At 41.6% G+C, this 27402-nt stretch overlaps 1 protein-coding gene across 6 annotated transcripts in view; it reads right to left on the bottom strand.

Annotated features, from left to right (window-relative positions):
- The window catches only part of ATP8A2 (ATPase phospholipid transporting 8A2), a 663838-nt gene that overhangs the window by 237364 nt on the left and 399072 nt on the right, over window positions 1-27402 (bottom strand). For all 6 annotated transcript variants that reach the window (XM_054528828.2, XM_054528822.2, XM_054528830.2 and 3 more), the window contains 2 exons: window positions 18790-18973; window positions 13086-13196 (listed from right to left, as the gene is read on the bottom strand). In XM_054528828.2, the coding sequence (XP_054384803.1) occupies window positions 13086-13196; window positions 18790-18973 (295 nt within the window). The remainder of the gene's footprint in view (window positions 1-13085; window positions 13197-18789; window positions 18974-27402) is intronic.

Here is a 27402-nt window from a genome sequence, read left to right as displayed (position 1 = left end):
AGCGGCAGGCACCAGTGAGACCACCAACAGAGGAGTGGTTCCAGGGAAAGCCATGTCTGTGGGTCCTGGCGTTTCTTCTGCGCAGAAAGGGCTGGCAGGCATTGGTCACCAGGCCAACTCCTCCGTCTTCTACCATCATCTTGCTTGATTATTGTCAATGCTATTCTGGTCACATTTTACTCAAGCCCTTCCTTAAACTATGATATAGTCCCTGGAGTCCAGTGACTTCCTGACCCCTGGTTCCCTGGTTCCCAGACCCCGAAGCTGGGCTTCCAGGACTCCCCAACCATGGGAAACCTATGCCGGAGAGACCCTGAGGCAGAGAGGCCCGGCCAATGGTGTTATGGAACCAGAGGCCCCTGGGCCAAGTTCTTGCTTGACTTTTCCCACATGTAACCAAAGTGAGGAGGAGAGGCAAATAAGTCCATGCAGCGATGCTGAATAAGGAAATGAAACTGATCCCCATTTTTTAAGGTATTTGCCAAGTAAAATGGAAACTACCTTTACACTAAAACCTAAAATGAGTGTGTACAGAGGCATTATTCATAATCACCAAAATCAGGAAACGGCCCAAATGTCCTTCAACAGGTGAATGAATAAACTGTGAAACACCCACGCAATGGAATACCACTCAGCAATAAAAGCAATAAATTACTGATCCAACGACATGGATGAATCTCAGATGCATTATATTGAGTAAAAGAAATTGGAATCAGAGGGTCATAATACCGTACAACTCCATTCATACGGCATTCTGAGAAATGCAAAACTATAGGTCAGAAAACAGACCAGCTGTTGCCAGGAACTGAGTCCCCTGAGGGGGACAGGGGCTAACTACAGAGGAGACTGGGGAATTTTTGGAGCCAGTGTCATACTGTTCTTATCTGGGTGTAGTAGGAAGCAAGTCCACTTCCTGGTGATGGCACTGGTTTATGTGTTTGTCAAGAGTCATAGTACTATGGCTGGGCACGGTGGCTCATGCCTGTAATCCCAGCACTTTGGGAGGCCGAGGCAGGTGGATCACTTGAGGCCAAGAGTTCGAGACGAGCCTAGCCAAAATGGCAAAACCCCATTTCTACTAAAGATAATTTTTTTAAAAATTAGCCGGGTATGGTGGTGGACACCTGTAATCCCAGCTACCGGGGAGGCTGAGGCAGGAGACTCGCTTCAACCCAGGAGGCAGAGGTTGCAGTGAGCTGAGATCCACCACTGCACTCCAGCCTGGGCAACCAGAGTGAAACTCTGTCTCAAAAAAAAAAAAAAAAAATCATAGAATTGTGCATTAAAAAGGGATAATTTTACTCCATGTAAATTATACCTTATTTTTAAAAAATAAAATAATATACTATACTAATAAGCACTTTCAGTAGAATAAAGGAAACCTCTAAGGTGGAACTAACTGGGAAGTAAAAGCTTCTAATTAACAGTTTACGTTAAGAAAAAGCAACTTTCAAATGGGCAAGGGACTGACAAAAAAGATTATTAAAACAACATGCAATTTAATTAAAGGAATAAAAATAAACTTCATCCTATAATTCCTGGGTAAAAGAGGACAATATTTTGATCAATATTTCACTGACATGCTCTTGAGGCACATGTAGTATTTAATAGGATGAATCTACTTTGCCTTCTCTCTGTTTGAAAAACCAGGCAAGAAGGCATGTATATCACTCCTATTCTTGATCCATCTTTAAATAGTCCACTTGATGTGCCAGGACATTGGAACTAAGAAGTGAATGGCATTCTAAACTCTTAGGACATCTGCAGGAAAACCAATATCGCAGCTCAGATGTATCGTTAGAACGCAATGGAGATTATTTACCACTTAAAAGTACAGACATTTACTAGAAGAGAGATGAGTTTCCTGATGTGATACTTATAAATAGAAGCTATTTCAACTAAAGGTAAAAGGCAACAAACTCCCAAGTCCAAGAAAAAGAATGATGAATTCCATTCTCATAAATAATGACATTTTACTTGCATACATAAGGGTGTTTTAAAACCGAGGGTCAAAATCTACATCTCACACCTAAGGCTGACCAGCTTAGAGAAAAGGAGCAGAAGGGAACATATCCTGCTCTTGATCCTCTACAAGCAAATGTATGATTGTTAAACATGAGGATCATTTTCCATCATGGTAGTGATACGTCACGAATTCCCGTGGCCTCCTTCCTTTATCTTGTCCTCATTTGCTGCAGAAGGTGCTCTTTCTGTTGGCCCACTGACTTTTCTACAGCCTATACATGAAGTCTCCATTCTTGATCTTGGGCTTTCTACCACCCTAAAGCAGCTATTACTGAAATAATACCCATGATTTCAGTATACAATATTTGTATACCCAAATAGAATGGTGCTATTTGGGTACACAGAGAGAAAAATGAATAGAAAGGCATGATCAGTGGTTCTGTGCTCAGACATTGTCACAGAAGTAGTTCTAAAACTTAAACGAAATCTGATTTCAAAAGTTTTAGACAACTATGTCTCTACTGGCAAAAGATAGAACAGAAAGAAAAAAATGAGAGCAACACAAACTAAAATGGAAAGAAAACTTAGCAAGGAAAAACCTAATTGGTAAAGTCAACTATATAAGAATGAAAATCTCTTTGAGAATTTCAGCCAAAATAGAAGTTCTATTAAGGTAGAAATGTGTTTAAAGAATTCAATCAAAATTATTATTATTATTTTTTTTTTGAGAAGGAGTCTCACTCTCAGCTCATTGCAGCCTCTGCCTCATGGGTTCAAGCGATTCTCCTGCCTCAGCCTCCTGAGTAGCTGAGATTACAGGTGTGTGCCCCTATGTCCGGTTAACTTTTTGTATTTTTAGTACAGACACTGGCCATGTTGGCCAGGCTGCTCTTGAACTCCTGACCTCAGGTGATCTGCCCACCTCAGCCTCCCAAAGTGCTGGGATTACAGGCATGAGCCACCATACCCAGCCAAAATTATTCTTTATTCTTTCAAAAGATAGGGTTAAACACAATATAATAGAAATGTAGGCCACGTGTGGCTCATGCCTGTAATCCCAACACTTTGGGAGGCTGAGGCAGGCAGATCATGAGGTTAGGAGTTTGAGACCAGCCTGACCAACATGGTGAAACCCCATCTCTACTAAAAAACAAAAATTAGCCGGGTGTGGTGGTGTGCACCTGTAATCCCAGCCACTCAGGAGGCTGAGGCAGGAGAATTGCTTGAACCCAGGAGGCAGAGGTTGCAGTGAGCTGAGATCACGCCATTGCACTCTAGCCTGGGAGACAGAGCGAGACTCCTTCTCAAACAAAAGAAAAAAAAAGAAATGTATCTTCTAGTACTTGAAGGGTATAGTTCTCTGCATGAAAATTACACCAGGAAAGATTTCAGTTGGATAAGAAAAGCATTTCCTAAAAGGACATTCAAATAATATGCTACTTAGGTAATCTTCTCTTATATTCTAAAAAAACAAACAAAACCCAAAAACAAAAATGTCCAAAAGATTCTTTCTTACATGTGTGCCTCTACTGAAATGTAGGCAATGGACTATTCGCCCTTAGGGAAGTCATAACCAATTTGGAAAAATAAAAGTAACATTCGCCCCTTGCAAGCAATCAGTACTAAACTATGTGGGTGCTGTCTCTGAATGCAAGAGGCCTTTAAGGAAGGGAAGCAAGTTGGACTTCGTGAGGTGAAGTGGGCTGGATTCTCATCACTTCTGCCACAGTAACAGGTAGCGTGGGAGAGTGCACCCGGGCTATGAAGCACAGCTCCAGCACAGGGCTGACCTCTAAGTTCATGTGAGCCCTGGTAGTTCTTTGCATGGGCTCTGTTTCTGGACTTCCGTTTTGTTTTTTATTCCAAGGAGATTAAAACATTTTATAGAGTTCCAAAGACTCCATTTTTAAACCATCAATGCCTAAAAACATTTTTTTAGTGCTTGATCTTTATAATGATCCTTTTAGGTAGGGCAGCTGCAAAAACATCATAAAAAAACATAGATTGTCACATGGAAAGGGCAGTAAGAGTCTATTTTTATAAAGTTCAAAGTGATTGTGTATCTTGTAGGGAATCCCTCCAGACTGCTAGTATTTCTCTGGCTTAATATCTACCTCCTCCCTGTCCTCTCACCCACTCTCCACCTTTTGCCAATAAACTCCCAGCTCTATCAACCAGCAGCAACCAGCTGGCCTTTCAGAGAACATTCCTAGGCACGTGTTTAACTAGTTCTCCAGCCATCTTCCGACTGAAATATAAAACCGCAGCATAATGCATTTCTTCTCTGTTAGGTACTAAGGGCTGGGCTAATTGCTGACATTTATCACAGAGCTGGAACAGACAGAGAACATGGATGGGAAAGGCAGGTGCTGGGCTCTCTTTGGCACATTCCCTGACCCTCTCCTCCCACCCCTTCACCTGATCAGCTGCTACTCATCCTTCAGGTCTTAACTCATTTCATCCTGGGATCCTGAGGCCCTTACCCCACCACGCCTGTAAAGCACCACTTCTAACAGTTCTCATTGCAAGCTGTCTTCCTCTAAGCCAGCCCCACCACGCCATATTATGATTGTGGGAATTCTTATCTGCATTCTCTATTTGATTCCAAGAGGAGGGACTGTCTTGTTCCTCTTGTCCCCATGACCCAAGAGTTCTTGACTTGGAGAATGAGCATGCATGAGGCAAGGAAAGCAGAATTCAGAATGTTTACATTTCTAGTTAATTCCCATTTTTCAATTGTCCAATGGGAAATTTCTCTAAGTAGTTTTCCCACCAACATATTACAGTTGCAGTTATTATTCAACAATTATCAGCACAAGATAGGGACCACCCAGGTAATCATGGACTGTAAGCCCAGATGCTCTTGGGATGGGGTTGGCACCAGGCCTGTGCATGCAGAGGTCTTTGTGCACACAGCCATCAGAGCACTTACGCTGTAAAGCCAGGCTCTCTGTCTCCACAGATTCAACCAACCACAGAAAAAAAAAATATTCAGGAAAGAAAAACAGTAAAAATATCAATACAAGAATAAAAAATAGTACATATTTAAAAACTGGGCCAGGCGAGGTGGCTAATGCCTGTAATCCCAGCACTCTGGGAGGCTGAGGCATGTGGATCACCTGAGGTCAGGAGTTCGAGACCAGCCTGGCCAACATGGTGAAACCCCGTCTCTCCTAAAAATACAAAAAATTAGCCAGGCGTGGTGGCACGTGCCTGTAACCCCAGCTACTCAGGAGGCTGAGGCAAGAGAATCATATGAACCCGGGAGGCGGAGGTTGCAGGGAGTCGAGATCACGCCATTGCACTCCAGTCTGGGCAACAAGAGTGAAACTCCGTCTCAAAAAAATAAAACAAAACAAAACTGATACAGTGTAACAATTATTTACATAGTATTTACAATGCATTAGGTATTTAAGTAATTTATAGATGATGTAAAGTATACAAGAGGATGTGCATAGATTATATGCAAATACTACATATATAAGGGACTTGAGTATCCACAAATTTTGGCATCTGAAGGTGGGGAGGGTGTATCCTGGAACCAGTACCCTGTGGATACTAAGGGATGACTGTACTCACCTCTTCCCCAACCCTTATTAGATGGGGAACTCTGTGCGGCATGTCCCAGTACCTCAGTCTCAGCATTCTGCCTGCCTTAGAGTAGGTGGTCAACACTTATTAAAGCTTTTAATAGAAAATGGATGGTTCCATACTTGATGAAGCCACAGCCTTTACAGAAAGGTCCATATGTCAATGATATTTTTAAATTTGCCTTTTACTTATTAACATTTTAACACCGCACTCATAGCTGCTCATCTATTCCTTCAAATAAAAACTGTAACAGGAAACATAAAGCTACCTCTGCCAAGGCAGATACACAGGACAGAAGAGGAAAGCTTAGCTATTAGGATTTTATCTTTTACCGTGTAATGAAATTTCTTGTGTCCCCCAAATGAAACACATTGTTTTGAGATATAGTTAAGTCATGCATTATATCCAAGAGGGGAAAAGTCACTGGATTAAATTTTGATCATGGTTTAAAACATCTACTCTGTTGATTCTAACATTTAAAATGAAATCCAGCCCAAAGCCAGTGACTTCTTTTATCATTTATAATGAAGCATGGGTTACTAACAGGACATAGATACCAATTTGTAATAGGGTTGACCAAGTGCATAGCATCTCCGTGCATTAACATATTTAATTAAGGCTCCCCAAACAAGAAGCTAATCACATAATAATGGAAAGAAGGGGCAATTTAGATATGATTTTTTTTTCTAACAATGTTTGAAGGTCGGGCAAAGGGGTCACGCCTGTAATCTCAACAGCTCAGGAGGCCGAGGCAGGTGGATCATTTGAGGTCAGGAGTTTGAGACCAGCCTGTCCAACACGGTGAAACCTTGTCTCTACTAAAAATACAAAAATATTAGCTGAGTGTGGTGGTGCACTCCTGTAATCCCAGTTACTTGGGAGGCTGAGGTAGGAGAATCGCTTGAACCCGGAAGGTGGAGGTTGCAGTGGGCCAATACTGCACTACTGCATTCCAGCCTGGGCGACAGAGTGAGACTCTATCTCAAAAAACAAAACAAAAAAAGTTTGAAAAATAATGATTATTTTCAAACAATAATAAAAAATTGATGATAAAATCTCTCACAGGTCCAACAGGAAAAAATAAAGCTGTAAAATAGCAAAAGGAAATATATGTTTGCAAAACAATTTTAAAAAATCAAAGTATTCATCTACTGAAAACGTTTTGGATTAGAATGGCAATTTATACACGAACCATAATTCATTTCACTTTTTTTTTTTTTTTTTTAAGATGCAGTCTCGCTCTGTCACCCAGGCTGGAGTGCAGTGGCACGATCTCGGCTTCCTCTCACTGCAAGCTCCACCTCCCAGGTTCACGTCATTCTCCTGCCTCAGCCTCCCGAGTAGCTGGGACTACAGGTGCCCGCCACCACGCCCAGCTAATTTTTTGTATTTTTTTAGTAGAGATGGGGTTTCACCATGTTAGCCAGGATGGTCTCGATCTCCTGACCTTGTGATCCACCACCTCAGCCTCCCAGAGTGCTGGGATTACAGGCGTGAGAATTTGAAGACACAGAAAACAAACTGCCAGTAAAGCCTTTTCTCATATCCTGTAGTACAGGGGTCCCCAACCCGTGGGCCACAGACTGGACTGGTGCTGGTCGGTGGCTGTTGCAAGCCCGGCCACATAGCAGGAGGTGAGCGGAGGGCTAGCGGGCATTACTGCCTAAGCTCCGCCTCCTGTCAGATCAGTAGCAGCATTAGATTCTCATAGGAGCATGAACCCTATTGTAAACCGCTCATGCAAGGGATCTAGTTTGCACACTCCTTATGAGGATCTAATGATAAATGTATTGTGCTTGAATCATCCCAAAGCCATCCCCTCTGTGGAAAAATTATCTTCCCTGAAACCAGTGTCTGGTGCCAGAAAGGTTGGGAACCTCTGCTACAGTATAATAAAGGTTTGTTTGCTTGTTTTAGGCTTGTCAGACATTGACAAATTTTTAAATAGCTGTCAACTAAATTCTGCGGTTCAGTTTCATTTGGTCCCCAAATTGCTGTGGTCTTAGAATATCTATTTCTATTTCAGTGATAGTATTTCCAGACCTTCATGCTAAATATGCATCTCATTTCCTGGCCTTTATCCCGTATCAGTTTAATCACCCCCAAGAAAACACTAAAATTTCTTGCATGTGTTGCCAAAAACAAGTAGACTCCAAGCTGTATATAATATCCACTTTTTCACATCAATATACATATGTTATGGTTATTCTTTGTATTAGGAACCACCAACTAATCACCATTATGATTTCAGACTCATCTCTATTTCAAAAATAATTTGGCATATCTTCCTTATGTTATACCAAAGTTTACAAGAGATCCCTATGATAATTTTTTGAAATATAGGTTAAGTTCAAGTAATGTCCCTATTATTTTTCTATTTGAATTTTATGGCCACTAAAAATGTTATCTATTCCAAATAACCTTTTCCCAGAGGTTCAGAAAGTCCACAAACAAATGCATATGCCACCTAACAACATGCTTAAAATGCTGATGCTGCTGTGCTTTGAAACTGTACTCTATTAAGAAAACCCCGAACAACTAACTCACAGTTTGTTAAACAGTGTAGGAGCTTTAAAGAATTTACTCAATCCCTCTCCTTAGGAGATACCACACAGAGGTCAATCAAGACTTCAAAAATTTATAGGAATCCTTTCCTAACCTCTTTACCCCTAATCTTTACATTTAAGGCAAATTCCTCCCATTGTCAAAATCAAAGAGTTTTAAAAATCAGTCTTTGCTTTCTGCTTATAAATTACAGGGAGAGATAGTTACATAATGGCATGATTTATGCCCCAGGTTTAAAATTACAAAATTACATGTAAGTTCTCTGCTTGCCATCTGCCCTACATATTGATAGACAAATTTTCCTAAATCACATTTACTATGTAATTTGACTATTGCAAAAAGAGAAGAAAAAAAAAGGAATCCCAGCTTCTAATGGCAATACTACTCCGACTGAGCCATTCAGATGTCCTTCCCTGGTCACTCACATATCTTTACCCTGCTCTATTTTCTTGCTTTTGCTAATTTCATCCCATCCCCACTCCCAGTGCAGACACACAGGGAATACACACCACCCCCCTGCCCCGCCCACCCCAACCCCACTCCCAGCTGGCTGGCCTGCAATGCTCTGAAGCTCTGAGCATTCTAGACAACAACAGGATTTTACCTTCTGAGAAATATGGTCCATCTGGCCACGACCATGAAACATACCATTTAATTAGTTTAATGCAAAACAAAACTACAGGTAAAATTTGTTTTTCAAACCTTTAGCAAGCTCGCCAAAGCATACAATCTGTCCTTATACATTTTTGTCTCTCTCAAGGCGATGAAAGCAGCCAAGTGTTTGTGACATTTTTCTCTTTTTTTTTTAGCATCTTAAAATGGTTGTAAAATATAGATAACAAAGTCTGCCACCGTAGCCATTTTTAAGTGTATGGTCCCATGTTCACACTTGCACTGCAGTTCCAGTGCCCAGCCTTGTGCAACCATCACCACCATCTGTCTGTCTCCAGAGCCCTCTGAGACATTCTTGTCACCGTCTATGGGAGACAGACAAAATCCTCAGTGTGTTTCTGATGATAAAAACCCAGTTTTAATTCATAGAACGGAACACTTAAAAAGTGTGTATCTTGCTGTACATCAATCATACTTGAGTAACACTGATTACAAATAAAGTAAGGAGGATACAGTGGCAGAGGAGGTTGGTGACAGTTGGAACCCATACCGCAGAGGGGCAGGTGACGGGACTGAGATGGGCATTTCATCAGAAGGCACAGGGAGCCTGGGAAGGGGCTGCAGGAAGCAGCAGCATTCATCACTCTTTCATTGCCAGCATTTTCAAGCACCTCCATTCCAGACATTGTGCCAGACATTGGAATTGATCAGATGTATGTTTCAGAAATCGTATCCTAGCTACAGCGGAGATGGTCAAGGAAGTGAAACTAGCGGTTTTTGTAATCAACCAGGAAAACAGTACTAAATTAAGGTAGCTGCAGGGAGGATGGAGGCACAGGTTGTAGTATTTTCAGTTTTACCTATTAATAGGGCTAACATGAAACCATGTATTGCATAATTTTGTTCCTATTTTTTAAATCCCTCAAACCAATAGTTATTTTGGCTTGAATTTTATGTGGCACACTCAACAAGCATTAAATAAGATTTGTCAGCAACAAATAACTTGTTGTATAAATAAAAATACATAAGCATGTGTTATGTTCAAGGAACTGTGGTAAAAATGGTCTAATTAGATCAGTATCATTTGGGTGGAATATTTATGGGCCAGGGAGAAAGCTGTTATTCCATAAGGCTTTTGGGGGTTGAAACTGGAGAGAAGTGGAATGTTTATCAGTGCAGGGAATGGTTGAATAGATTGCAGGAAACCCCCCTGTGAAATGACATGCCCTGGGTCTATACATAGTAACTGGGAATGGTCTCCAGAATACACTATCAGGTGGAATGAGTTGCAGAAGGCTCTGCACAGCATGATGACATTTATCTAAAATCCTTGATTTGTTTGTATACATAAATATCTCCATACCTACAGAGAAAAAGGTCAGGACAGATAATATGAAAGGAGGTTTGGGGGCGAGAGTGGAGGGAACTTTCAGTTAGTGTTCCATATAGCAACGTGAATACATCCATGTGTTCCTTATACAGAAAAATCCACTTTTATAGGTTAGTATGCCAAGTGAGTAGACTGCATTACATCACAGGCTTACAGTTCTTCCCAACAATCTTTATTGGCAATTCAAGTCCTATAATGATCCTCATAATAATGGCTAAGGCCATAAAATGTGTGTGTGCATGCACACATGTGTATTTTTTTTTAATTTGCCAAATTGCCTTTAGACTACATTTTTAAGTGATTAGTAGTTATGTATCTCAGAGGGCATCTGAGATGACAACATATTGGCTATTGTAAAGAATCGCTCCTTGAGTTACAAGAAAACCATTTAAGATAAGTAAGTAATGGGTTTAATTTATTCTCACTTAAGTAATTAATTATAAGGGTTATCTTTAGAGCAAAAAAGTATTCTTTGCAAATAAGCAAATCAACTTACAATAATCTTTGATCTTACAGTTCACAACACACTAAAATGGCATGCAAGTAAGTAGTACTTTCCTATTTTTAAAACTATATTTGAAGTGCATGTTGATGCCAAAGAAGTAATTTGGCAGTGGTAGGTAGGCTCTGCCTGAGTCAATGCTCTAACCATATGGGCTCGGTCAAGGATTTTGCTTTCTTGGTTTTCAAATTAATATCCCTGAGAAATGCTAAATAGAAAATTGGGCATGGAGTGGTGGAGACTTTAACATTTTCTTTAACTTTATAAAGAATGTTTAAAAGGCTGTTTACAAAAGACCGTTTAACAACTGCTGCTCAGCTACAATTGAAATATATTAGAGGCACGCATGTGGCACTTTCAGGGCCTCCTTCTAAATAGAATTTTTCAGGCGGACTAAAATTGCACTCTTCTCAGACTCAGCCCACTTGAAGTCAAAAAAAAAAAACACCAGCAAGATAGTAGGTGTAAATGACTAAGAAGGGGCCCTAGGGGACCATCTGAAAAGTGAAAGAGTTGGGAGCTCCATGAAGAATGTCTTGATAAGAAGTCTAGACTATCTGTAATTTGCTGATTGTGAAGAAAACCAGATTATTAAGAAACCGTGAAAGCCAGCAGCTACAGGAGCACAAAATGCTGGGAAGCCTGGGATAGCATGAAGAAACGGAGATTCTAATACCCCTTTATGTGATGGTCCGTGACCTTCCGATACCTCTCTACACTATCGTCCATGACCTTGAGTGACGTTGAGGAGTGACTCCTACCACAGACACAGAAAAATGTAGGAGCATGAGGGGGACAAACACCTTTAAGTGCCAAAAGGGAATTGTAAAAATAAGAGAAGACAGAAACCACTAAAGCTCTTACACCAACATCTACAAGTTCTCACCCAGAGTGAACTGAGTTGAATATTACAGCACAAGACCAGCAGACAAATTATGAATAATTTTTTAAATTATTGATTTTAACCTCACTATACTGAATAAAATGTCAATTATATCACCAAATCTCTCAAGCCTCTGCTGTGTATTTTCTTCCTAGGGAAATACACTTAAGCAGACAGGGCACCTCCCACAAAAGATTCAAATTAGGAAGAACGGGTCAGTTTCAGGACTTTAACCAGATCCCTTCTGATTGCTTGGAACATTCTTTAAGAATCACGGCTGCTCCCCAGCCCACAAGGGGCTTTTGTGTGAACTAGTAAGAGGCATCCTCTCTGCAAATGCACACATCTTGGCAAATAGATTGGCCCTTGTGCAACTTAGAAAAATGCATTGCTGTTTCCAGTTGGGCTCTGGGCAGCTGAAGAGATGAATGAAGCAGCACAGGTTATGTTTCTGCTTCATTTACTCTTTTGGCCCGGTTGTCTTAGGCCGTGCACAACCTGCACAACTTGGGGAAATCACTCTTTAGTAGTTTGTTTACCAGATGTGTGACATGAACTTATATGTTTGACCTGAATGATTGAGTAGAAAAGATTAGACAACCCGGTAAAGAAGTAGTTAGTTACAGCTACCTTAGCAAGGAACTTGTTATTAATAGTTATTTGAACCAAGTATTGTCAGAGCTTGCATCAGAAAAAGTAGATTTCCTCCTTGGTTATTATTTTTACTAAGAGTCAAGAAATCAGACATAAAATAACCCATAGTAGAATGAAGCATTAAAACACCATAATTAACACTACCTTCCTTCATAGACAAACATATTTGGAAACAATTAGTCATGATGGCCTCAAAAGCCACCCCCTTTATAGCAGGGCTGTAATCCCACTAATAGCAAACATGAAGTGACTTTTCCATTTCTTCCTGGGCCCACCCCTCTAGCAAGCACGTTTGTTTTACTGGTAACTGAATCAGCATCTTGGAAAATTGTCTGACAACAGAATATGAACTCACTGCAATATTGTCAATGACCTTGCTGTTTTACTCCCCACTATCCCCTCACTCCCACACCCTTCTCACGTAAGTACCAGTGTCCAAGTATCCCAGAAGCAGTGAATGGATGCTAGGAAACTTGCAGAGTCTGTGAGAAATAAGGCAGAAATCAGGCCCCCCTGTTCATTCCAGCAACATCTCAGTGATCACCTGGCAAGGTGTAGGCCTCTGCCGCTAGGATCTGACTCCTCTGGAAGGGGTGTGAGTATTCGCAAGATTCTACCCCAGCCAAGGACACAGAGGAAGAGGCATGGCAAAGAGGAACACAGGAGGAGAGCTAGGAGGAAGGCATGTCTGGGTAGGGAAGAAAGGCTGCAGATGTCCGCTTTGGTCATCCAGCATGAGGATCTAGACCAGAATGGCGAGCCCAGCTTCACAGGAGCTTACATGTGACCCAGCCTGTAGAAAGTCACAGCAGCATCTTTTAATTTTATGTGAACAAAATCCTGCCTTGAAATGACTTTAAATACCTTAAGATATCCTCTGAAAACAACTTTCTCTTCAAGGAAAAAATAATACCCCTTCTTACCTCAATAATATACAGGACCACGTTCTTATAGAAGCAGTACAAGATGCACTTGGTCACCCGGTTGTAGCTCCAGGCTCCATGAACCAACAGAAGCTTCTCTAAGTAGGAAAACTGAAAAAGGAAAATTACAAAGTTTAGAAGAGCCCATCATTGAGGAATAAAAGTCACAAACAGAATGTCCTTATGAACAGAAGTCAGATAATGTAGGTAGAGAAAACCAGATTTTGCAGGAATCTCAGAAAACCATTCTCTGAAGACAGAGCTTTCAGGTCCAGTGAGAACAACTAAAATCCTTCTTAAATCTACATTATTATTATTTTCCCTAAACATACTGCTGGACTTCTAATTGTTATTCTTATGAAATTCTATTTAAACAAATGCTTTTTTGTAATTTAATTTTAAGTTCCAGGATACATGTGCAGGATGTGCAGATTTATTACATAGGTAAACATGCGCCGTGATGGTTTGCTGCAGTTATCAACCCGTCACCTAGGTTTCAAGGTCTGGATGCATTAGTATTTATTCTGATGCCCTCCCTCCCCCTGCCTCCCCAACAGGCCCCAGTGTGTGGTGTTCCCCTCCCTATGTCCTTGTGTTCTCATTGTTCAGGTCCCACTTATAAGTGAGGACATGTGGTATTTGGTTTTCTGTTCCTGTGTTAGTTTGCTGAGGATAATGGTTTCCAGTTCCATCCAAGTCTCTGCAAAGGACATGATCTCATTCCTTTTTATGGCTGAATAGTATTCCATAGTGTATGTGTATTGCATTTTCTTTATCCAGTCTAGCACTGATGGACATTTGGGTTGATTCCATGTCTTTGCTATTGTGAATAGTGCTGCAATAGGGATTAATTATTAAACAAAGGTGAGCTACTAAACTGAAAGAAAAGTATAGTGGAAGTCAGACATCTCTAAGCAAACACAGATTTTTTCAGTGACAAAAAGAGCAAGGGACAGGGACACCCACACAATAGAGTCTTGTTTAAAAGAAAGGTACACACAGGTGCACATACACTACTTCCACTAACAACTGCGTAGGTTAAAAAGTTACACACACATATAGACACACACGGACATACACACATAGATACACAGAGACACATACAGGCACAGATAAACAGACACATACAGGCAGACACACACACCTAGACACAGAGATAGTGGCACACAGGACAGAGATACACAGAGACACACAGACACACAGAAACACACACATACTCATACAAATACACATGTACACACAGATATACTAAGACATACACACACTTTGCCTCCACTTCTCGACCCATTTTGTCTTCTCCTTTTTTGCCTCCAACCAGTACAGAGTCCCTCTGGCCAGAGTGCTATGCAGTCAGGGGCTGCTGGGGGGTCCCGAGCTGGGAGTGATGTGAAGGCTCCTGTGATTTGAGCTGGAGCCACAGATATTCCAGTAACACCCAGGAATCCTCATTGTGGGAGGGAGTCTCTGGACACCACTGGGATCGTATCTCCTCAGCCACTCCTTAGCCTGGCTTTGCCTTCTGTGTGCCATTTCATAAAGGTCCCAAAAAGTGTAAACCTTGCACTGGAGGGAGGGAAATGAGTTTCTCTGGTCTGGTGCATGGTGTCCTGCTCTGGCATAAATGCGCCTTTAGGGGCAATCCTGTTTACATCATGTTTCTACACATTTGATATGCCTTACCCTGGATTTGAGTTCCCTCTTGGTTCCCTTGCATGAAAACCTTAATGCCTCCTGTTCTAAGTCAGTGTGTCAGGAAGTCCACAAGCTTGAACCCTATTACACGACTAGGAGAGTCAAGCAGGCTGTATTGAGAATGCCCCAGAACATTAGAAATTCTTTTGCAGTTATACGCTTCTTATTAATTTCAGATGACTTTTGAAATTAAATGTAACTCTCGGCTGGGCGCAGTGGCTCACACCTGTAATCCCAGCACTTTGGGAGGCCAAGGCGGGCAGATCACCTGAGGCCAGGAGTTCAAGACCAGTCTGGCCAACGTGGTGAAACGCCGTCTCTGCTAAAAATCCAAAAAGTAGTCAGATGTGGTGGTGGGTGTCTGTAATCCCAGTTACTCGGGAGGCTGAGGCAGGAGAATCACTTGAACCCAGGAGGTGGAGGCTGCAGTGAGCCGAGATCCAGCCACTGCACTCCAACCTGGGCAACAAGAGTGAAACTCTGAAAAAAAAAAAAAATAAATAAATAAATTAATTAATTAAATGTAACTCTCAATAGAAAAGAAATGACCAGACTGAAAATACAGTACTTAAACAAAAAATTTTCAGGAGGAAACTGCATAATAATCTCCATTAGCACTAAAGAAAGGACTCCATCCTAGGTGGAGTCCCAGCTCAGCGTGTCCTTCCAGGAGGTGAGGGGAAGGCGCGGGGCTCACCAAACACTCGGAATCTAAATCATCGCTTCGAAATGGCAGAAGTAGGTGCACATGGAAAAATAAAACTCCCCATAAAGGCTCATTAAGGATTCCAAAGGGGAATGGGAAATCATAAAATAACTAGCTAAACAAATAAAAAGGAAGTTTGTATTTGACCGGGACCCCCTGATGTTAAACTTCAATGGGCAGAGAAAACATCTGCTTGAGTCATCCTGAATGCCTCAACTTGAGTGCTACAGTGATTTGTTTTCAGGAAAAAAAAAATGTATATTCTAAATCAAAATGCTGTCTTCATGAGGTCGTTCTGAAAACATTAGGAGGGCAGGGGCAGGAATGATTCTCCTGAGGAGAATGGAAAGCCGAGGGCTAGGGGAGCACCATGACACAGTGACGGCAGCAAGGTTGCTCAGGACAAGGCAGCTGAAAACGGACGGTGCTCGGTCTCGGGCTGCCCATGTGCATAAAAGCACGAGGCAGGCAGGGAAGAAATAGAACCAGAGCTTTGCCCGCTTCATAACTTTCCCAAGGTAAGTCTTTGAACTAAAATTTTTTTCTTTCTGAGTATAATAACCCTGAGGGTACTTCCTCCGAAGCATAATAAAAAAAATGCATCCACATTAAAATGAACAGATAAAGCCCAAGGTGACAAACAACCAGAGATGTTTATTATTTCAAGAGTGGCAAAGAAATTCATCAATCTGTGGCTTTTCTGGCATGGTGATTAAGGTAGAGGCAGCATGTTGGTTGGTGGAAAGGGTGTGAGGTTAGCAGGAACCTGCCCTGAAGTAACATCATCCCCGCCTAATTGGCAATAGGACCACAGACAGGAGAAATGAGGGTGCACAGACACATGTGGGCTGTGTCAGTTCCTTTGGCAGAGGTGACTATGATGCTGGAGGGGCAAGAAAACCCCCAATGGCGTTTTAAAGCCTCGCTCCCTGCTCCACCCTTCTTTGACACTTTCAATTTGAAGAGAGCAATTGCTCTGGATAACACATCCTATTCGTATGCAGTTTCAATAAAGCAGGTCATGGGATATCCCTTCCCTAGACATTTTAAAGAAAAAGACAGACAAATATTTGCCTGGAACTCCTAGGAAACCTCTTAAGATCCCTTCCAGCCATATGATGTTATAACTCAAGTATTTAATAATGCTGGGGTGTATAACATCTATGGTTGCTGACAGACTACAGGAAGTGCGAGTCCCACAGGCCTCAAAGCATTTGACTCAGGAAAGTAAACAGGCAGGTGTGTGTGGGGCCGGCCTCCAAGTTCACACTCAGGTCCGTTGTTTTCTGACCCCAAGATGCTTGCTTGCTTGGACCTGATGTAAGTCACCTGATACAAAGGAACTCCAGTTTTCCCACCTATAAAGTCAAGATTCCTTCTCTTACCTACTTCAGAAATTATCTTGAGGATTTATCTGAAATCAGCAAACGAAGAAGATTGATTGCGTGCACTTTTCAGAGACAGGAGGATTTTGTAATTCCTCCCTGCATCTGCAGAACTGTGAGCTGAGAAGAAACCTGAGAGGTGATCTAACACAGAGCCCCCGCTTTGGGGAGGTGGAGCCCCAGAACTGCAAAGGACTGGCCTGAAGCCCTGGGGCTATAGGAAGCTCGTTCACATTTTATATGCAGCCCCTGATTTCAGCTTGAAGGGGTGTATAGCCATTTTTCCTTATGTTCATGTGATTAAGGTGAACCCATTCTTCAAACACCTCAACACCGTAGAAACACAAGGGAATCCCTGCTTCCTAGCCGATGAGCAGGCATCTATTCATGATGTATCGCAATCTGGAGACAGAGGGAAATGCCCTGCATTCACTGTGATGTCTAGGTTTTCTGGGTGATCCAGCAGGCCAAATCATCTAGATATGTAACCGCCCGAGGGGTTCACCTTGCCCGCTGCCTAGACAGAGCCAATTCATCAAGACAGAAGAACTGCAATAGAGAAAGAGTAATTCATGCAGAGCCGGCTGTGAGGGAGACTGGAGTTTTATTACTACTCAAATCAGTCTCCCCAGGCATTCGGGGAGCAGAGTTTTTAAGGATAACTTGGTGGGTGGGGGTAGCCAGTGAGCCAGGAATGCTGATTAGTCAGGGAAGAAATCATAGGGAGTCAAAGCTGTCTTTTTGAGCTCAGTCAGTTCCTGGGTGGTGGGGAGCCACAAGATTAGATGAGCCAGTTTATTGATCTGAGTGGTGCCAGCTGATCCATCAAGTGCAGGGTCTGCAAAATATCTCAAGCACTGATCTTAGGAGCAGTTTAAGAGGGTCAGAATCTTGTAGCCTCCAGCTGCATGACTCCTAAGCCATATTTCAAATCTTGTGGCTAATGTTAGTCTAGTCCCCAGGCAAGGAGGTCTGCTTTAGGAAAGGGCTGTTACTGTCTTTGTTTAAACTATAAACTATAAACTGAGTTTTTTTCAAAGTTAATTCAGCTTATGCCCAGGAATGAACAAGGACAGCTCGGAGGTTAGAAGCAAGATGGAGTCAGTTAAGTTAGATCTCTACCACTGTCTCTGTCATAATTTTGCAAAGGTGGTCTCAGATATGCAGCCTACGGGTTAGGAAATTGGCTATCTTCCTTCACCTTTGGGCTATCATTACAGAGTGGACCTTTCTTTCATCCTCAGGTCACCAGTGCAGTACAGCACATCAGGAGCCCTGGCATGCAAGGCTCGGATCAGAGAGGAATGGACTGAACTTGGCCTAACTGCAGGAGGCTGTTTGCTACTGACCATGGGGTCATTACGGCCCAAACCCAGCTCATGCCCTCAGCAATTCACCTCACAGGGGTGGTCTGGGCAGCACCACTGTCATAACTACAGAGAAGGCGACAGCTATAAATCAGTGCTTCTCCCTGACCTTAAGCGCCTAGCCAGGGGGTGTCCCAGCACCTTTGGGAGGAGTGAGACCGGAACAGGATTACAGAGAAAGGCTGTCATGAGCACAGCTGTGCTTCAGCAGGCGATGCAGCAGGAAAAGCAATGCAGCAGATGCAGAAGCTGAGGGTGAGAGGTTATTACAAGATCAGAGACCTATCTGCCAGGAGCAGCACCTTGCCTGGATCACAGAGCAGCTTAGTCAACCCCATAGCTGGCCAAAGAAATCCAACCAGCAGGACAGGGCCTCCAAACTGCATAAGATCACAACTGCAGAGAAATCCAAATATCTCCAGGGTTTCATCTAGACAGCCACCTCAAGAGGGGTGGCAGAGGTTTGGGGCTGCACTGAAGGTTAAACGCTAGGTCCTCATGCCCAGCTATCATCTCTCAACAGGACGGGGCAGCTGGACACCCAAGCTGCTGACCTGTGCGATGGCGTAATCCGAGTTGTTGGTGGCCTGCATGCCTTCATTCCCACTGATTCCCACACCCACGTGGGCTGTCTGGATCATCCCGACATCGTTGGCGCCATCTCCGATGGCAAGGGTGATGGCCTTCACCCGCTTCTTCACCACATCCACTATCTCAGACTTCTGCAGAGGAGACACTCTGTGAGAAAAGAGAGGGAAATCAGAATTATGCATATCTTTCCAGAGGAAACAGCTGTAATCTACATTCCGCTGCATTAAAAGGACAGTTACTGGACGATCTCCAAATTCAATACATACATTTTATGCTCATGTGCAAAGAAGCTTTCAGAAAACAGTAGCTTGTGGCTTTCAAGTATTTGCCAACTTCTAAGATGAAATATACAACAGAAAACTAACTTAAAACACAGCCTATTTGTAATCACTCTGCTCAGTGGGAGGCATCTGCACAACAAACTCCTCGGGGGTACGTGTGCCCTGCTGAATGATAAAGGAAGTCAGTCTAGTTACAGGGGTCTTTGGAAATGTCTTTCCAATAAATCAGAAAACCAGCACAGACCTTCTTTTGCTTTATGGTACATCATATACAACCTAGGGCTGGCAAGGGAATTTTCTGTAAAATCTGCTTTTACAGAAGGGAAAGGAAATTGGCAGGGCATGAGAAAGTGCAGAAAGAAGGCTGGGGTAAGAGGAAAGAAAAAAGACTTCTCTACATCCACCCCAGAAAAGGAAGCTGTGTTTGAAGGGCAGCCAAGGCAGAGGATCTAGGATGGGAGTCAGGGAGTAGAAGTCTCCCCTTGCTGAGCCCTGCAGAAGCACAGCCCTAAAGCGGGCGAGAAGATCAGCCCCTGCATAGGAAGGGTTCTTTCCACAAGGAATCCAAGATGGCGGCCAAGCTTTCCTAAGTCCTCAAGTTGTCTGGGAAGAGGAGCCAGTATAAATCTGTGGGGTCTAAAGCAGAGGGGTACTCATGATAATGAAGTGCTTATTCAGAGTGTAGACCAGAAAACACAGCAACATCAAGCAAAACTAGCATCTCAGGACTGAGTGACTCTACATTCCCAATTGGTAAGCTGATGCTTGATTTGGGGAATTTACAGGTAAGCTTTTGGATCACTTAAACAGCACTTGCCGCCCCCACCCCCCACCCCCCGCCGCCACACACACAGAATAAACACAAAGTAAAAGATTTTTCTGGATTTCACAGAGGTCTACTGGCCACGCCCACATATGGACTTCACACGTCAGCTAGAATGGACACTCAAAGATTTGCCCAGTAAGAACTTCAATGGCTCCTAGATGGTCTCTACCCACAAAGATACCTGTTCCAAACAGAAAACTGAAGTGCTACCTGACATCTCATTCTACCAACCTGAGAAAGAAAGGCATTTGGCGAGACAGCAAACTGAATGTAGAACCATGTAAAAAGCCTTTGCTCAGTGACAAAGATAAAAATTAGAAAGTTAGAAAAACATAATGAAAGGACTTTAGGAGCCGGGTTGCACAACCTGATATCCCTTTTAGCATTTTCACAAGGGTTTGCAACGGCAGCAATTCGATGCCTCCTGGAGTAGGTGCGACCACTGCAAATTATTATTACTTTTTTGTTGTTACTGAGCATACTTAAGAGTACTAACTCTGTCATTTGGGGCTAAATAGGAAAAGTCTAACTTCTCTTACAAATATTTGGAAGGCTGAAATATGAAAACAGCTATCACATCCTTCCTCCCAAAGCTCTGCTGCTGCTTGCTAAATATTCTCAGGTTCTTCAACCATTATTTAATAGGCATGCTTCAGAACTTAAAAAATAGCCTCCAAGTATAATCTTTTAGGCACTGAGAGCAGAATAGAATAGAATCACCATCTCCCTGGTAGCAGATGTGAGATTCACTTTAATGTGGCCTAAAAGAAAATTACTGGAGCTTTAACACTGCTTATCAATGAAGCCTCTAGTCAACTCCACATAAGCAATTTTAACATGAAGGGATATTAAGCTGTATCTATTCCCTCCTAGTTTGTACAACTGCTACTTAAAGCCAAGGGCTGATCTTTTTGGCAGAGGCAGTCCACAACTGTAATTGGCTACACAAAAGTGATTTCCCATTTTGTTTTGAAACTCCACAGAACCACAGATCAAATATAGTTGGAGAAAACAACCTGGGAGCCACAGTTAAAGGCCTGAGTATGACATTTTCCTGCGCACCACACATTAACCATTTAAGCAGGGAAAGGAAGTCCATGAGCCCCTGCTTTTCATGAGTGGGATCAGGAAAATGAGAACCAGCCACCTCATGGGATGGTTGTGATGTATTAATGTGAAACCACTGTGTTGACTAGCAAGTATAAAACAATTGCATCTCATACTCCACCTAGCACAGGATTATGTGAAACATCTTAACCATTGGAAAAACAAAACAAGACTGGGCACCTCTGAGAAATGCATGCCATCAGACCTGTGGTTCCCAACTGGGTGTGCAGGTGCCCTGGGGATGCTGCAGCAGAAATTTTTTTAATTTTTGAGGGAAATACAGCAATGTCTCTCAGGTAACAGTGCAAAATACTAGCTGGAAGTAGCTCACAGTTTCAACAATAAATCACACTGCATCCCTTTTCATTATATGTCTTTGTGAAGCTGAGCTCTCGTGGTGGTGACAACAAAAAGCAAATGCCTTGTGAAAATCAATGTGGAATAGGAAATGAGCAAGGCAACAGCTATGCTTACCCTAAAGTTCGAGAAGTCGTGCAGCACTCAACAGGCAAACAGGCACATCACCACATGCCACTGTCAACAGTAATGATTATTTAACAATGGAGGAAATAAGGATTATTTCTTTCAATGTATGTCTTTCAATGACATCATTGTTTCAAATGTCTGCTAGGTTGTTGGGTCATAAATACTTCTTATATTATTTGACTTTACCTACTTAATAATTAGAAACTTAAGTTTTCCTTTTGGTCTAAGGGCTGTGCAAAGGAATTGCTGAGAAACTGAGGACATAGTGGATCCAGAGTCTGGATTCCTATGATTACATTAATCACTCTTTAATTAAAATCATTCACTCACTGAGGTGGAACCTCACTAAGGAGGCCATCACTTAACCTGCAACTCCTCTTATGCATCCATGAAAGTATCACAAGAGAGTGTAAAACAGGAACTTAAACAGGACTCAGCAGGCCTGAGGTTGCGACTCCTCCTTAAGTCCATATGTCACCCAAGTGATCAAGAAAGCTGGCCTCTTCATCAGCAAATTCAAGGTGATCTGGAGAGAAAGGAAGCCCACAGGCAGAAGGCTTGGCCACTTCACATTGCAGAGGTTGGAAAATCTCGGGAGTGGAACAGGAAAGGACCTAAACAGACCCGGGTTTTCTTTGAGGTTAAAGTTGTTGGTTCTCTATTAGGGAGGTTAGCGATAGGCCAACCAATGGGAAATGAGGAGCAAGTCAAATAGACTCACTGGGCTTGCCACTCTGGGATTTGGATCTCAAGTAAGTCAAGTCAGGATTCCAATGGCTTAAAGTACAATCTATGAACATCCAACAGCTGCCTTTCCCAAAAAGCAAAAATAAGGAGAAAACCTGATCAGGGTACATAAAACAAGTCATACGGCAATATTTTAGGAGCATGAAATTCTCATCAAGGATTTATTATGCCCTCAGCTGTAATGCCTTGAGAAAACATAATTCTAGCACACACTAGGGGTTCAAAACAGATGTCCAACAGCTAATTTCTACAGAAATGAAGAGGCACCACTCCGCTTTAGCCATATGCAGTATTTTAGTATACCAAGTTGCCAGGAAGCACAAGCCAGCTCTTTCTTAATCTTAACTTGTGACCTGGAATCACATGCCACACTTAATAAGTATTCCCAACATATAATAATTCAACCTATAAAATAAAAACTCCAGACCGCAGCTGAGCCATGCTTGGGGGCACTGCTTTAATCCTATTTTGGTGTATTATGAATAGAAATATAAACCAAAAGCATTCAGTTGACTGGAGAAGTATTCTATCTGCTTTTTTGGATAACATAATAGATTCTAAAATGAAAAATAAGTTTTTCTTTTGAGACTTACAAAAATCAGTTCCTGGAGTATCTCATTTTATGGGACACATGTCCCTGAAATTTACAAACTAGCTCTCTAAAGTTATTTCAAATATAACACTTCAGTGAAACCTTGGCTAACTGCTTTTATAGAACTAATGATCATAAACTAATTTATCTGATATACATAAACCCTGCTCTCAGAGTTTCTGATTCTGATCTTGCAATATCATCTGAGCAAACCTAAGCAGATTCTTTACCTCCTCCGATCTTACCTGCCTGGTTGTCAAAGAGGGGCTGGATCTCGATTGTGGATTTGTACACTGAGCTCACTTGAGCCAGAGGGGTTACAAGGAACTCCACCCAGGAACCCCCTAGAGACCCAAAACACTTATTAATTAACCAGACTCACAAAATTCTTTCACTATCTGGATTTGAAAATATCTTTATTACATATAGCAGTCCTTATGACTAAAAGGAAGTTTGAAAACCACTGTCCTAGATCAATGAGTTTCCAACTTTAAGTGAGCATCAGAATCACCCAGAGGGATTGTCAAGGTACAGCCTCGGATCAGAAAGCCTGGGCTGGGCCTGTGAATGTGCATTTCTAAAAAGCTCCTGGCTGCTGCCGCTGCTGCTTGTCTCTGGACCATACTCAAGTCACCAGCACTGGCCTAGACAATACCACAAGTTCTTTCTAGTAAAAATGTTTTCTAGCTAAGCTTGAATTTCCATAGCATAAGATACATACAAAATTTCCATAGTGACAGTTAACAATTACAAGAAACACTGAATCTTATCCCCTTTCTTAAAGTTTTGCATATGTAGGTTTTTCTTCTTTACTTTTAAACAGAAACCCAGAAAGTATACATTTTGTTGGTATTTCATTAAAAATATTCTTTTAATCTGAGTGTCTCAAATAAGAAGGTGGTAGGGGCAAAAACTAACCGAAATACAACAGACAAGACTTCATAAGTTGTTTTTCGTAATGACACAGAAACCAACTTATCAATACCAAGCCTAAAATACATAATATTTAACTATAAAATAAAGTGTTCCAATATATCAGAAGATTTCACTTGAAAAAGTGTTCATTTTCCTGTTGAAAATACTATCCTATGAAAAGCATTTTCTTATTGAAATAGTTATTTAAATAAAATATAACATCTTCTTTTTCATGGCAGTCAGTCAAAAACTTCAGTACCTTTAAAAATCTCATAGCTTAATTAGACAGATATACAAACAGGTGATATTTGAGTCTAAAACCTAAAATTAATTAACCAATCCTATTTATTAAATGCCTCCATGGCTGACCACACCCCTTCTGTCCACTGTGTTCTTTCTTCAGATGCATTTAGTACATTTGTGCAGGACACAACCCAGGTGTCCAGGCCTTCTGGACAGTCGTTCCCTTCTGGAACATCTGTGCTCGGACCCAAACTGTGCGGCTCCCTCAAAACTTAATCTCATGGCCCAGATTTTGGTGTATTTCATTGTAGCCCTAAATTCTAAAAGTAGATAATTTGGGCAGCTTGGAATGGCCCCTGGAGCACAGTAGCAGATATAGAATTTGGGGTTGGGAGGGCAGTAGTGGGAAAGGATAGTGGCAGGAATGGGGGTGCATTCAGGCGAGCCCAATAGGTACCTGTGGCTTAGCTTATCTAGAGGCACAAAGAAAGAAAATTTCAACTCAATCACTCAATAGTTCTAAGGTAGATGTAAGTACTCCTTCACTATAAAAGCTCCCTCACTATAAAAACTTACACATGGTGAGGAGCTTGTAACTAAGGAAGCTGCAAGAGAGTGTGCCTTAGAGAGATGCAACAACGAAGGAAAGGTGAGAGCAGTTCAGTTTTTATTTCAAAGAATGCAGTGTTTGACCAAGAGGCAGCCTCACAAGGGTTGGGTCTAAGGTGGGACGTATTTTGAAAAGTAAGGTGAGTGCTGACAGAGAAAAGAACAATCCATGAGTGAATGGGTTTCAGAGTGACTACGTGCACCCCATTGTTAAATGAGCCACAGGCACAGACTTTCAGAGATGAGCGTTTCTAGCTTTGGTTGCTTTTGCAGCAAAAAATTCTGGAAATCCTATGCCAGTATTTCCTCTAGAGATGAAGGTGTTATGGAGCCCCTCACATGGAAGCATTTCTCGGAATCCTTAAACATTTCAAAACCACATCTGAATATAAAAGAGGGGATTTCCTACAAAATGTCATGTGATTTGAGTTACCATTCTTTCCCTAACGCCATTAGCTGCATCATGAGAGAGCAGACAGGTGATATAAAAGTTTTAAGAATTGGCTTTTTAAAAAATTATTTAATCAGTACATTTCTTTCCATAAACTATTCAACATAATTGGTTATATCCATCCTGGGGGAATATGTTTTTCTCTCTAACCTTCACGAGGACAGAGATGACATCTTTCATTTCTTTTCTATCCCTCCCTTTCCTCACCCTTCTCCAAATGTCTAATTTAAGATTTGTACAGCAGACATTCAATAAATGGTGACTAACTACCAAAATCATGATTCCAAGACTAGTTCCATCTCCACCCATAATTAAGTGTAATAGAAAAAAATACAGTTCTATTTAAACAAAACTATCTTAACTTCTGTATAAACAACAGACCTAGGAGCAGGCTATTAGTGTGCAATTCTGAAAGCCTGCTCACAGATGGAGAGGATGAAAGGAATACATAAATGACTGGCCACCTCTGTGAGATCTAAATGCATCACTCATGGAAAGCAGATAAAAACAGCCCACTTGTCCTGTGATTCAAGAGACAGATATCGTTTGCAAACTTCCTGACCAACATGCTAGCAGTCTTGATTCTATTTTCTACAAATATCCTTAAAAACATTCTAGGCCTTCTGGGACAGCTTTTTTTTTTTTTTTTTTTTTGAGACAGTCTCACTCCATCACCCAGGCTGGAGTGCAATGGAACGATCTTGGCTCACTGCAACCTCTGCCTCCCAGGTTCAAGCAATTCTCTTGCCTCAGCCTCCCAAGTAGCTGGGATTACATGCATGCACCTCCACACCCAGCTAATTTTTTTCTTTTGTATTTTTCATAGAGACAGGGCTTTGCCATGTTGGCCAGCCTGGTCTTGAGCTTCTGACCTCAGGTGATCCGCCTGCCTCGACCTCCCAAAGTGCTGAGATTACAGGCATGAGCCACCACACCCAGCCTTGTGACAGCTTTTAATGACACATGGCTGACAACAATCTTTGTCCTTACAAAGGGCTCCCCTGGGAAAAGCTAACACCTAAGCTTAGTTTTTTTTCCTGGCCTCTTTAGATCATAATGCTTCAACTATTATAAACTCACCCCCAGCCCCTGCATAACACCTCACAAAAGCACTTTGAGGGCTTAATAAATACCAGCTTACCAAATATTTACAAGTAGTCTTGGGGGTGCTGCATGATGCAAATCAACCAAACAAATTATTTATATTTAATAAATAATATATAAGGTGTATGTATATACCTTATCATATGTGTGTGTATATATATACTGTACTAATATATATTATATTTTATATACATATACTTTTTTTGAGACAGGATCTGCTATGTTACCCATGCTGGTCTTGAACTCCTGGTCTCAAGCAATCCTCCTGCCTCAGCCTCCCAAGCAGCTGAGGCCACAGGTGTGCATCACTTTGCCCAGCTTAGCTCAACCACCTGTTTGCTCTTTGTGCAATGATTTAAGCCTAGAATCAGATTCCACCACAATAGAATGCCTCTGTAATATCTTTGCACTACAAATGACTAGTTAACACAGTGCCCAGTAGAATAAGGATTTAACTTGCTGACTGACTAATATGACAAACGTATATCTCATTATTGGTAATAAAACATGCATGACATAATGACGAACCCTGATGCTATCCAGCCACTCTTGAGAAATACAGGTCAACACGCTCTAGGATTTGTTGAACAAGTAATGTAAGAGCCCAGATGTACTGACAGTATTATTTTGGTATGGCTGAAACATGTATGTTTTGATAACATCCACCATATTTTGGCAATACCAGCCATAGGTCCTTTCCTTTCAGTGACACTGCAATTCAACAGGTGCTAAGGTCACAACACCAGGAGTCTCTGTAAAGGAGAAGGGAGAGGCAGGCAGCTGTGCAAGCATCTTGCTTTTTATCTTAGTGCTGCAATTCCATGGTAATTTTAGGAATTTAACACATATATTTGAGCATATATTAAATTGTGGAAAGCTTGAAATTTCCACAGCATTGTATAAGTACAAAAATTATTTAACAGGGTATAAGTATCATTTTTCAAAAATACTAAGGTTAAATGTTTCCATATTCCAAAAGAGATTCTTTATAACTCAACTTTCAAAAACAGAATTTGAGCACTTCTTCACACTCCACAAATAAAGAGACAGCTTTTAAAAAATATGTATGTTAATACGCTACTGCAAAAATACATTAACATTTACTAATAATTTCCTTGTTGTGTAAGGGGTTCATTTAACTCATTTTCAATATTTAATAATGATAGGAAGTTTAATTTTAATTATTTCAGTGTTATATACACCTCCCAACATATA

The sequence above is a fragment of the Pongo abelii genome, chromosome 14 (genome assembly GCF_028885655.2).
Source record: "Pongo abelii isolate AG06213 chromosome 14, NHGRI_mPonAbe1-v2.0_pri, whole genome shotgun sequence".
NCBI classification, from domain to species: domain Eukaryota; kingdom Metazoa; phylum Chordata; class Mammalia; order Primates; family Hominidae; genus Pongo; species Pongo abelii.
Note: the sequence above shows the minus strand (reverse complement) of the source record. Positions and strands in the feature narration are given on the sequence as shown.